A 13,965-nucleotide genomic window follows, 5' to 3' on the forward strand; every position below is an offset into this window, starting at 1 on the left:
AAATCCAATTTGTTTAGTTTTTTCGTCATTTTAAAAGAGGAGGATTACCACGAGTTCCTAGACATTTAATTTTTGCATTATTCTCTACTCGTAAAGTGCTGTGTGCCAGTAGCGGTCGGCAGTAGGTGTTTCTATAGGGCGGTGACGTGGGCAGGAGGAGGGGCAGGGTGGGGGGAAATAATGTATGGATTACGGAGTTTTACAGGTAAGTAAACATTTAAATACATAAAACGAATTTCGTTGCGCACACTGCATCACATTTGGTGATGCAGTGTGCGCAACGAAATTCGTTTTATGTATTTAAATGTTTACTTACCTGTAAAACTCCGTAATCCATACATTATTTCCCCCCACCCTGCCCCTCCTCCTGCCCACGTCACCGCCCTATAGAAACACCTACTGCCGACCGCTACTGCTGTGTGCTGTGTTGATACCCAAATTATTATAACACTGACATCTCACCCACAATAGGATAACCTGGCTCATTAAACGCCCCCGTTCCCACTCCCGTCATCAATTTTTGGCACCGGTGGGTTTTACCTACAAGATGAAGGAGCATATGAGTTCAAAATAGCATTTTTGTGTAAGCATTATTATTGTGCTTACCCAATAATGTAAGTGAGTGAGGGAACAAGAAACCAGAAAAATAATTACACAAAGGCTGACCATGGCATTTACAGTGGTGGCCATGTGAAAAGGGTTGTAAGAAAGAACCTATTTTGGCTATTTATTATAAACCAAGACCTAATGAAATAGAATGTGGCAGCATATTAACTAATTAAAATAAATGTCATTAAATTATTACTAGTAACTTCAGAATAGTAGTTGACAATAGCAATGGGCGTACTGATTTGTGGGTGGGTGTTTGGATTAAACTATCCCTCCATAAACCTTCCTTATCCCTTCCTCCCTTCCCTATACCCTACCCATTTAGAAGTAAGTATTCTTTATTTTTCAGTCACAACACTTGTCCCACTCATATTTACTACTAAACTGCATACCTACGTGTGTGGAGATCTCCACATATGAAAAGATAGGAGAGGAATGGCAGAGGCCTCTGCATGTAGATTAGTGAATAGAATTTTTTATAGCACATGATTAGTACTACGGTCCTCAGTACTACTATACACAAAACAAAAAGCAGTTTGTGGCTTGGGCCCATAACTCTGTAGCTTTTGATGTATTTTTGTATTTGTATGCATGTTTTTCCTTACCCCCATGAACGTCAGACTTTGTTTTAAACATGGACAGGGTTTCATGAAGTGGACAGGGGAACTTATTAGAATTCCGGGCCTGATTATGACTTCGCGGTGCTGCGCCGGCTTTGCACCAGCACAGCACTGCTGAAGCTGTGCTAAGACCGCTTGCCTGATTACGAGTTGAACTTGTGCAGCTGGACAGTCCTTTTGGCATTCCCACGGCAGTTCTCTGAAGAAGGGCATTGCAATGGGAACACCAAAAATGTCCCTGCTGACATGGACTCTGAAGTCCATGCCGTGCTAGAACTGGGGGTGCAAGCAAACGGGGACACATGTTGTGCTCTCCTGAATGCATATCCATGGTGGGAGGAGCGGGACATAGGCTTTGTAGGTCCCTCTTTGTTTCCCCACCGGCTGCCTTTTCATGGCGGGATCACCACCATGAAAAGGCTGGCGGTGGAGGAACTCGAAACATGCTTGTTGTGACTGCACCAGTCCCGCTCAGCATATTGCATTACCCTTCTGCCGCACCACCGCCAGGGAACGGCAGTTCCCTGGCACAGCCAGCAGTCCACTGCTAGAATGATGCTAAAAGTCAAAATCTGTCGGTCGAACCACAACACTGCGAAACAGCGGTCCATGGACCTCCAGACTCGTAATTAGCCCCATAGTTTTTGGTAACATCTTAAGGGCCTAATTGGCTGCCGAATACACTATTTCATTTTGTAGTGCACGTTTAAAAAAAAATGTTTAGGTGTTATGAAATTAATTCTATTCATGAAGTAACTTTAATGTTGAAAATGCATAGACCTGGATCTTCGTTGCTCCATGGAAACATTGCAGCTATGTTTTGTTAAGTCGATATTTTACTTACATCCAATCTTTTCTACTGCCATTGAAAATGATAATAAAAATCATTTAAAAATGAATATACCTCTTAAACGTCCTGACTACTTTAAACAAGCACTGGCGTTGCCAATAGGTTTCGCATTTGGAAAGTTGGAGCTATTGGTTTTGTAAATGACATTTTATATTTATATATTGTTATTGACAATGCCAATAACGATATATAAATATAAAATGTAATTTACAAAACCAATAGCTCCAACTTTCCTACTGCGAGACCTATTGGCAACGCCAGTGCGTGTTGGTGTAGCATCCCTCCTCAAATGAAGTACTTGCTGTAGAATGCATAGGGGACTATTTCCATCTCAAAATGATCAATGTGCAAAATAAATGCACTGTATGTAGAGAGAACTCGTTTATGTTGGTTTTCTTTTGCCTTAGGAGGCTTTTAAAATGTTTTATTTTGAACTGGTAATGCAAAACAGACCTATTGGCTTTGCCAAATGCTTGTTTATATATCGACTGTAAATAATACCGATGCTGTCCAATCCATCCGGGATTGTACCACCGTTTGTGACTAACGCTTAACAGAATTGTGTCCAAACTAAGGAATGCATTACATTATATACATTGAATTCAGGAGTTCCGAGTTATTAATCATTTAATCAAATAAATTATTTAAAAGGAATTCTGCCCCTTCTTTGTGGACAGCAATATGTGAGGTTGTTGTTCTAAGTGCTTCGGATCGCTACCCCAGATTTTTGACGCAGCGCCAGAGAAGGATTGGCTGAACAAGATATTTATATACATGGTATTTCCTTTAATTTCCCGTTAGAAATGGGATTATGTAATTCCTTGCAAGCAAAACTTGCACACGTGTTTCTCTCTGAAATCTGTGTCCATAATAATGCGGGTTAAGGATTGTAATTCCCTACAGGGCCGGCTAAGCCATTCATCCTATCGAAGTCGATACAGAACAGCATTCAGATGAGTAGTGGGAACTCCTATTTGACACTTCGTGCAACAACAAAACCACAATATGAACCACCAGTTAAAGGCAATTTGTGTATTGATCTTTTTTAATATATTGGTATTCTGCGTGTTATCGGTGTTCGTGGGATACTGGTCATAGTTTCCACTTTAATATTCGCGTGCATCAGCTTGCAGTAACATCTTAAATCTCCATGCAGCTACTCGAGGTGAGCGCGGCCCTGGTCCTGGCTCTTTCTGGCCCTTCACCCAGGCCACACTTGATCTGCAGTTTCACTTTCAGAAAAACAGCTGGGTCACTGAAAATATACGTTTTTGTTCATCTACTTCTCTCGGAAACTGAAATTGTGTTTCGCTGTGGTGTACAGTAGAGCATGTGACTCACTGCCCATGTTTTAAATCTATCCCCGTTCTTCGCAGTGTCCTTGTGTGACCTGAAAAAATATATAACCTTTCCGGCAGCGCTCAGACATTGTGGAAAGAAAAAGCGCCACTTACTCCTGCTTCCGGCCACCTTTATTCAGTCAGAAAAATAATGATTTTTCAACACAAAATTGAAAGGTGACCTTACGTCTGTAAGGCAGTGTCCTTGCGAGGTCTATTATGGGCATGTGTTGAAAAACCAAAGTGTCGTTTCTGTGGTCTGTCACGGATTGCTCTCTTTGGGTTACAATGACATGCATGGAAAGAACTTACGTCTTTCTGCGTCTACAGGATAACAGGCCCAGTGCCGGCAGCATTATGGACGCAATCTTCAACATATGACATCTGTGTGCATGTCCGCTCCACTGGTTTATTCCGTGTCAATTACTCGAAGTTAAAAAATGCCTGCAACTGCGACGAATGTTCGCCATTGGGTAACTGTGGGGACTCCTTTACAGACACAGCAGCGACAGACAGACAGAGATGGGTAGATTATAGCTAGGTAGACAGACATACATAGATAGGTAGGTAGATAGGTAGATGGATGGATGGGTGGATTGGTGGATGGGTGAATGGATGAAAGGAGTAATGGATGGATGTATGGATAGATAGATAGATGTATTTTACATGTGTATATGAACGTTGCTCGTGGTATTTACAGCTGTGGTGTGACAGTTCAGCAGATCAGTGCACCGATCCCTCTCTGCAGCAAAAGGATGCATGAATGAACCAGAGGGGAATGCAGCTGATTGGCCAAGAGGCTTTGCCCGTGACAGCCGCTGGTCTGGTCGGCTGTCTGTCCATGGCGCGGTTGCGGCGACAGACATATTAGGTGGGCTACACGAGCCCCGCAGGACATTATGGGAGACCATCACCCCGGCGGTGCAGCCTTTGATCCAGGTACCATTGTGTTAGTGTATCACTTAAAAGAATGCAGCCTCAAGGAAGCCCGTAAAATGCCAGATAACTTGTACAATTTCCCCATTATCCATTTACAAGAATGGAGGCAATGAATGGTTAGACCTCTAAAGTACATTGCGCAGCGATACAAGAGCCCAGATGCAATTACCCCGCCCGGAGCGCCTCGTAGATGAACTTGGCGCCAGGATCGGGACCCCGGCACTTGTTAACGCCTGAATTCAGGGATTAGTCGGATGTGACAATCACCTGAACACGAGATTAAGGGCACGCTCCTCGGGCTATTGTCCGAGGCATCATTTCCTGGGCTCTGCCATTTAAGGGCCAGGCACTGGCGAAAGTTACAATAGCCAGTGTGTGGAAGCAGCAAGTCAAGCAGCGGCGGCTCGGGGAGTGATTCATAGTTTTGTGGAGTACTTTGAAAGTGTCGGAATGCAGACAGCCTCGCCTCTGCCCGGGAAGGGCCTGCTGTCCATGGAGTGGATGGTACAGAGCAGCCACAGGGCACCACACAAGCCTGGCCAGGGCCCCTTCCCCTGGGAGCGCGGCACGTCCAGCAGTGCTGAGGGGGAGCGAGTCCCACAGGGAGCCCCACACTCCTGGGGCAGTGACAACAGAGGGCACCTGGTCCATACAAGGCTGCACGTGACTGGACATGGTGCGGCCGGGGAGAATCCGAGCAGAAACCAGACCACCGGTGAGTGAGCAGGGCCGCTGCCCCACATGTACTGCACTGATCCGGGTGTAACGCTTCTAATGCTGAAAAGCGACAAGAACATCGCAATAAGTCATTTATGATCAGAAATGTGTTGCCACGTAAAAATAGATGTGCCCAATAAAATTTAATAACGACAAAACTCTGAACCGCGATTTTTCCTGTATAAAACGTGCCCTTAATATTGTCTATATCTCGATATGAAAATACAGAGATAACTGGAGAAGGAGAGATGTGATCCTGGAGTTTGTGAAATACCAAATTTGTTTTAGATTGTAGTGCCCGACAGATAGCGCTCTGTGCAGTTTCTTAACATAGGGAAATACGAGACTGCATACGCTGGCTGCGGTGACACACCCGGCGGTGGGTTGGGCCCTGGAGGGGGAAAGCCGACCCCGATCTCCATACAGAGCATAAGGGCGGCGACAGTGCTTTTGTACAAGTTAAGCAAAAAAAAGCAATCCTATTGAAGTGAAATGAGTGACGGTGCGTTTCAGGCACCCCATTTTACGAGAGAGGGTTGTCTTTGTATTAAGAAATGTTTCAAACGTTTAGATGTTTGTCTTATTTTATGGTTCTATTTTACTTTTTTACATTAATGCGCCTTTGCGCCTCGTTCTTTTTATACTTTTATCTTATTGTACTTTGCTTGACGTCACCGACACTCCTAAAATACCACTTTCCTCAATGCAGCAATATATTACAGACGGCAACTTTGGGGTTACGGAGACACGGACCAAAGCAAATTGGAACTTGGGAGTAAGCGAGGTTTGGGTAGCGATCTAAAAAGCTACTTTTTATGCCAAGAATAAGTCCCCTGCTTATTTTTGTTATTTTTGAAATGCATGACTGCCGCTGTCAAAACGGGCGACAGCAACCTAACTCGGCCCCCGTAACTGTCACACCTGGGGACAGGTTCGTTACTGATAAGTCTTAGTTGGACGCATTGACTGTAACGGGATCACACAGTAAGGCAACTCTGCTGTTATCAAATGATTAAGTTGTAGTTGGACAAACTCCATAAGCTTCGAACGTCTTTATCTCTGAAGTGTTCCCCGCTGGGGTAGAGCGGCTCAGCTACTGCCCCGGCCTCCGCTGGCTCTGCGAGGGGGTGTGTGAGACGCGGTACATTTATAGGATTGGGCAGAGGGGGTGGTAGGGTTGGGGCAGAGTCACTCGCATACGAGTCCTCCACCTCAACCACCAGGGCCCGCCAGGCAGTTTCCGACGCTCCGGGGACCTTGGTCTGCGTCAGCCCGCACACGGAGCTCCGAGGCGTGCTGGGTGAGCTTCGCCCGCCTCGCGCAGTTTGTAAATAAAAATCAGCGGCCCGAGCGGAGGCGCCACCGCGCGGACAATGCACGCAAGGTTAGGGCTCACCCAAAACAGTCTTGCTTTCTGTCTCCTCGTTTTCCCAGGTGCAGACAATTTAGTTTTCAGCGGGTATAGCCGTAGAAACATCTCTATTTAATTTTTATGAAGACCTGTTTATTGTTAAACGCATAAGGAAACTACTTGCCCTCCAAATGGATTTGAACGCGCCCTTGCAGAGGTGCAATGTCCGATACGAAAATCAACAGAATTATTACATTAGGTTCTGTAGTGTACTGGCATGATTCGGCTGAAAAGATAATCGTTTTGAGCTGCAATGTTACACTATTTTTTAAACGTGTTTTATCCTATAATTGTAAATACAAACAAGTCAGGTCCCGGGCCGGCAGCCAATCACAGCGCGGCCCGGGAATGACGTCACGGGGGTGTCCCGGGCCGGCAGCCAATCGCAGCGCGGCCCGGGACAAAGGGGCGGGGCTTAAAAAAAGCACCAGAAACGCCCCCGAATCGCGTTTTCGTGAGAAAGCGCGATTGACAGCCTCTGCCTCCCAATGGCTAGTCTCCATTTATGGAGCTAGCCAATGAGAGGCAGAGGCGGGGCCGACATCCATACTGAAGACAATAGTTTTCAAACTGGGAGGGGCACTTCGTGCCCCTCGCCAGGTTCGAAACCTAAAAAGACGGCATATCATTTAAGATGTTAATGTATACTCTAGTTTGCAGTGCTGGTGGCACTCTTCCTCACATGATTTACTTTACTGCCTTGTGTTTTTTGCAAGGTCACCCCAGACTGCTCACTGAGTAGTATTAAAAATGTTCTCATTGCCCTTTTCTCTTTTAGCAGTAACTTTATTGCAGATCTCTGTGTTGCCAGAAAACAGGAATGCATTCTCTTACAGTAGTTACACAGTGTTTCTGACACATGTTATGAAAAATATGGGATTGATGCAGCTCTCAATAAAAAATACAGATTCCTTCACTGTTTCCAAGTTGAGCACTTGTAACATAGCCAGTCGGTTATCCAGAGCCAAGGCAATTTTACAGTGTCTGTAGCCTTGCAAAATCAATACAGGTTTCCTGAAAACCATCTCTGAGAAAGTCTAATTGACCTAGATGAAATCTAAATATGCCAGATCTATTGGTCTGTCCCAAGATCCAAGGTAACATACTTACATCTGGCATGGCTTGACCTACTACTCGTGAAGCTGTGTCGCAGTAGCACAGAAGTCAGATTCCTTCCTGTGGTACATGCTTTATTGTTCTCCACTCCTCATGACCCACCCATATCTGCTGTAAGTGGTTGAAGATTCTACACAAAGGTGTATAGGATGCACAATTATCTATTTACTGCCCGAATGAGAAGCTTATGGTTCTATTGCTTTATGAATATTCTGCAATAGTTGTTATAATCTGCAATACTTGTTATAAACAGCCAATTTCTAGAATAAAATGTCTCTTCATAGGGCCCGATTTACAAAGGTAAACTTACACTTTTGTGTAAGCTTACTACTGTTATGCATTCAGTCAGTCAGTTAAGCTTTATACAATTATAATATAATCATAAAAGCATTTTTATAAAACAATAAAATCGCCTGTTACAGAAAGATAGGGACCCACAAAAATCTATGGAATAAGTTATTCAGTAAACAATCTTACATCAGAATAGATTTTCTGCACTTAAAGACAAACTTTAAAAACATCGAAACAGATAAAATGACAGATTCTTCCCCAAGGGATTGCATGGCTTTGAATGCAGGAAGGCATTGTCGCAGGCCTAGTGTTCTAAGCAGCTGGAGAATCCACCTTTTCCTCTGGAATGTATAAAATTTACAGAAGAATAAAACATGCATGGTGGTTTTGCTGACAAATCGTTGCATGGGCAATTAGACAGCTGCCTAGACTAATCGTTAATTGCTGGAAAACTAAGCGACCTATGGACAATGCCCATCCTGAAATGTGTTAATAAAAATCTTTCAAAATCGGAGGATACTAAAGTTTAAATACAACTGCATCCTAAAAGTAGTCAGGATGTTTTTATGTGCGAGAACAGAGATTTTTAATATCTCTGTATTTAATCTAATGTTTTCTAGATACTGCAAACAGCTCAGTTTAAAAACTTTCCTATTTAGGTTATTCAAGGTATTGGGGTTATCAAAATATTCTTGTTGTCCTAATTTACAAAAGAATTCTTTGACATACCTGAGCCAACTTATATGTGATACCCCATCTAACCCACAGCAATCAATAATCATTTGTCTATTTAAAACAGTCTTCTCTGAAGTCCAGATATAATGCCAGAGGAGAATTGGTTGGATGCCAATGTCATCCGCTATATAAGATATACCTGCCTCCAAGAGGCAATTGAAAGTAGAGACACTAACCAGGACGGCAAGCAGGTATATAATAAATCTGTTTTGGCCCTCTGTAGAGATGTCACATCTACCTGTCCCCAAATACCCGCTCCATAGGTCGCTAATGCGACACATTTAGCCTTGTAAATTTGAAGTAGTTCTGAGGTAGGGCATCTGCCCAATTTCTTACTAAAATTAACCAGGGCTGCCAGTGACTTTGAGAATAACAGTCTCCTTAAATTAACAGCCTGTGTCCACGTACCAGTATGATCAAATAAGAACCCCAGGTATGAAACAGCATTAGCGCACTCCAGACGATTCTTTTCTAAGAAGAACGTGCATCACTTTTCGCTCTCCGGGTCGCATTTTAAAATGAATGGTTTGGATGCTTTTACTGTAAGGCCCAAGTTGGACATAAAGTTCACAAAACTAGATAATACCTTCTGGAGGCTATTTGGGGTGCGAGCCATAAGCACCGCGTCATCCGCATAAATGACACAGGAAGTGTGCACTTCCCTACCGCCGGTAGGTCCTGGCATTCATCCCTCGGAACCCGGTCCAAGTTATTAATATACAAGGTAAAAAGAAAGGGTGCCAGGAGACAGCCCTGCCTTACTCCTCTTTCAACAGTAAAGGAATCTGTGCACTCACCCCTGCCCCGAATCGTACCCTGGCCCTGGCCCCAATATAAAATTGTCTCGTTGATGAGACCAGGGATGGTTCCATGCTCAGCCTCTCCAAAATCGGCCATCGTTTTTTATGGATGACACAGTCGAAGGCCGCGGACAAATCCACAAAGGCCAGGTAGAGAGGGCCCCTTTTCGCCTTAGTATATTTGGCAATAGTTAATTCTAAATGTAGGCACTGATCTATAGTGCCCAAGCCATTGCGGAACCCATATTGTATATTACTAACAATAGAATAATTATCTGCCCAGTCCTGCAATCTAAAAAGGAGTACTCTTCCAATTATTTTGACGGTGGAGTCTAAAAGCAAGATAGGCCGATAGCACACTGGATTGTGCCTATCCCCCTTTTTAAAAATCGGAACCAGAATCGATTCACTCCAGGTGGGAATAAGGCTGGTCGAGATACAGGCATTAAGAACTTTTGTTAGATTTGGTCCCCAAAAAGTAATATTATGTTTGAAAAGGTCCACGGGGATGCCATCAGGGCATGGGTCTTTATCACTCTTGCTCATTGCGATAGCCTCCTCAATTTCATTAAGATTTAATTTAAGGTGTGAACGGTCTGGTATTCCACCCTAACCCTGCCAAATCATTACTACAGGGTTCAGGACAGGGTGCAGAGTATAATTTAGAAAAGTGATCTACCCATTCGCCCTTAGAAACCGCTATCTCTATAGTTGTCCTACTTGGATCTGCTAAAAAGGGAGCATTGACCGCTTTCCAGAATGCTGAAGAATCTTTCAATTCTGACGCAGCTCTCTGGGCATTCCATGCCTCCTCCTTTAAAAAACGTTTCCTTGCTTTTAAGGTACATCTATAAGCCCTTCTGGCTTCTTTTATTTCTTCATAATTTTTAACCTGTCTATGTAGTGCAAGTATGAGTTTGGAGTGGGCTTTCGAGCAACTAGAATAAAACCATCCTTTATTTTGAAGGGTTTTCGTCTTTGAGTTTACGTGAAGGGTTTTACCAATGAAGTCTACTATTTCAGAAAACCCCTTCACTATTTCCGAGGCAGGATGGTCATCTCCTAAACATTTTTTAATGGCTTCACTAAAGTTAGAGGTCACCTTTCTCATAAATGACTCCGGATCGATTTTTTTTCAACTCAGCGCATATCCATTTTGTTTAAACAGTGTAACATCGTTAGGAAGGTGAGTGGACGAAACCTTCCCTTTAACTAGTCTACAATAAACCCTAATTCCAATACACTGTGGGAAATAATCGCTAAGGGATATGTCATGAGTTTGGAAATTTTAACTCTAGAGGCATGTCTGGACGAAATTAGGATAAAATCTATGGTAGAAGACAGCCCTCGTCCATTAAACTTTGGGCTGAAGGAGACCGGGTACTGCATAAATTATTTGCAAAGCTCATATCTCCAGTAAACATTATATCATTTATAATATCTCCAGGTCCAGAATGATTAAAGTGAGGGCAGCTAATTTCTTTATTATAGCCCAGACCACAGACACCAGTGTCCCAATGGTGGCATAAACTGTTAGGCATGCACAAAGGTAAACTTAGACCAAAAGTCTAAGTTATGACCTTGGATATTCACAAAAGGCATTTACGAGTGATATGTTTATGTACCGAGTGCAAAGATTCTACTTCTGGTGCAGGGACTACAATCTGGGTGAGGTGTGTACTCTCCGCACCCAGAGTGGCATCTCTGCCCACGGGGTGGAGATTCTGCCCCAAGTGCAGACGTGAAGATACTATTTGTAAATACCTTTATTATGGATGTAAATATACTAATTGTAAATGCCTTTTGTGAATACCGAAAGTAGTAAATGTACACAAAAGTGCAAGTTTACCTTTGTGAATAAGGTCCACAATCTTTTAGTACATTTCAATCATGCATAGCCATACATGGTTGTTTCTATTACAAACATATTTGCTTAATTTCCTTTTTGTTAACTACCCATACACTTTCCCTAGTCTCACTTACAATTCCATCCTTGGTCTTTCTCCTAACCTTAATTTTCGATTACAGTGTTGTTTCTTTAACAAGATCTATTTCTCTTAGACCTTTGCTCTACCAGATACCTTCCCTGCATCCATTTACATTTGCAAACCCAATCTTCAATCTTCTTTCTGAAACTTTGTGAGTGTCTTTAGCACCAACCAGTATTTGCACTGTGCCACATCCTTTAAGTATTGTGGTTTTCTACCTTGTTTATTTCTCTACTATACCAGTGAGAAGTGTGGCTCAATGATTAGAGCGGCAGACCCTGATGCAGAGGTCTAGCCCGGGACCAGGGTTCAATTCCCCGCCTTGGCAGGTCTTGGGCTCAAAATTCCACGGACCTGATAATTCTTGCCTCAGTGCCTATTCCAATCATGGATTCCCACTCTGCAACTCTGGCCAATAGCTTGCTTAATCTCCACAACGGCCCCCACAATGCTAAGGATGCCTGGCCTCCACCTTGGGGGTGCCCAGGAGTGGGCACCTCACAGGGAAAGCCAGGATGGGTTCCACAGCGGTATTCGTACAAGCGCCTTGAGACCCTTGTGGGTGAGTAGTGCGTTATACAAGTAACAATTTACATTTACATTACATTTCGCCTGCTTTTTCCAGATACTCAACTCGAGGAACCTGTCATATGCTCCTAGGTGGACTCTTTCTGGCCGTCTGAAGCATGTTGTATTTTGATGTTCTCTTATGCCCCAGTCTTCAACTGCCACCAAGATGGTAAAAGTGATATCAACCCAATTTAGATCTCTCTAATGCAGAGCCTTTAAGTTCAATTTCTCATGAATGAGTAGACCCAATCTCTAAAGTAAAACTGAGAGCCCCTAGATACCTTTTATCTTTTGATACTAGTCCATCCTTCAAATATACAACTCCGCATGACTTCTGTCCTTTCTCAACAAAGGGCCAGATTTTCAAAAAAGTCTAGCACTCAAAGAGACTGCGCTGCGTTGTGGGACAGGAAGGGAGCAGGAAATGAAAGCGCCATATCTACAGAAATATGTCACTCCCCCCCCCCCTTTCCCTAGCGCTGGCGCTGATTTCAGCTTGCATGTGCCAGGCCCACACCTTAGCGTCATAACACTATAGTGCATGCCCGAGTCTAGCATAGGTTTTGTCAGGAAGGCTATCCTTCCTGTACTAAATACTATGCTAAACAGATTTAAACACTTTTCCCACTTTGTATGTGTGCAGCACAGTGCAGTGCAGCATGCAAGCAAAGTCAGAAAAGAAAGGAGAAATAAAAACAGTTCTCTCTTAATGCCTCCTTTGAAGTGGCGTTAACTTTTGGCGCTAAACCCTGTCTACAATTGTTTCTAGATATGGTTTCGCATCAAAGGGCATAGGTTGTTGCATCGGAATGCCTATGTACCACCATGTAACGCCCCCATCTGCATCACATTTAGGGCACTTTCCAGCGCAGAACAAGTTTTGAGCTGGAAAGTAAATTCAGAAAAAACATTTTGTGCTGGTTAGGGTCACTTTTGTGATGCTAAAACAGCACAAAATTTTTGTAAATCTTCCCTAAAGTATTTAGTTAGCTTTGCCCCGTGTCATAACTGTGCAAGGGTAATAATGCCAGACAACTTAGCCTGAAAACCACCAAATTGAAAACAAACACTCCTAAAATATCAACTTTTCTTAAAGTATTTACCAAGCAGTATTTTCAACTATTTGAAATGTCTAAATCCTTTTGAACTAACTTCCTACAAATTTTAGTTCCAAGTCCGTGAATTTTTGGGGGCAAGTGCTTGATAATAATATTTTTTAAAAACATTTCTTTGCACTTTGCTTTTTAGTCTGTTTCCATCAATACTGAACAATCCTGTAGCATCCAGTTCTATCTTTTATTATCGATCTATAGTTTATTTCTGAAATGAAATCGTGCGTACCTCCGAACCTCTAAAGTATACTATTTTTCTATTTTTTTTCTTGATATATTCTTGCTCCCCACAATATTCACCGTGGGATTGGTCATGTGCTGTGTATGATCCTCACTGGACTTTTTTTTACTTGTGGAGTAGAGGAGTCATTCATTTATCCTTAGGGGCATTCATTCATGTGCTCTCATCCTTGTTGGCTATTTCATTGCTACTGATAAAATTGTAAAATTGTCATTGAATGAAACTAGTGCTTGTGATGCATTTCATGAACATGTCTCCTTTCTTCTAGATATCCTGTCTGTAGTTCCAGTTAATGGCAGTCTTGGAGGAGGAACTAATATTACAATCAGCGGAGATTTCTTCCATCATCCATCAAATGTAACCATTGCAGGTAGTACTTTAAAGCCCATTTACTCTCCTTTGTATCTCCCATCACACATTGTACTGTATGTATTTAAAGGTATTTATAGAGCGTGCCCTTTGGCAGAAAGCAACAGAGCACCGAACAAGCTCTGTACACTATGGGACAATACTTTTACTTCTGAATGGACTTGTGTTAGATCTGTCATCCTTAGGGTGGTCCTCCCCCCAACTTTCTGCCTTGTGTCTCCCATTGTTGTTAATTTTGTTTGTTAGCATCAGCACTG

General features: G+C 43.0%; 1 protein-coding gene across 1 annotated transcript in view; it reads left to right on the plus strand.

The window, feature by feature from the left end:
- Positions 1 to 13,965, plus strand: part of PKHD1 (PKHD1 ciliary IPT domain containing fibrocystin/polyductin) — a 2,083,594-nt gene that overhangs the window by 328,757 nt on the left and 1,740,872 nt on the right. Inside the window, exon 12 of the mRNA XM_086926200.1 lies at positions 13,608 to 13,709. Coding sequence (XP_086782326.1) covers positions 13,608 to 13,709 — 102 coding nt within the window. The remainder of the gene's footprint in view (positions 1 to 13,607; positions 13,710 to 13,965) is intronic.

This window comes from Lissotriton vulgaris, chromosome 6 (assembly GCF_964263255.1).
Source record: "Lissotriton vulgaris chromosome 6, aLisVul1.2, whole genome shotgun sequence".
NCBI classification, from domain to species: Eukaryota; Metazoa; Chordata; class Amphibia; order Caudata; family Salamandridae; genus Lissotriton; species Lissotriton vulgaris.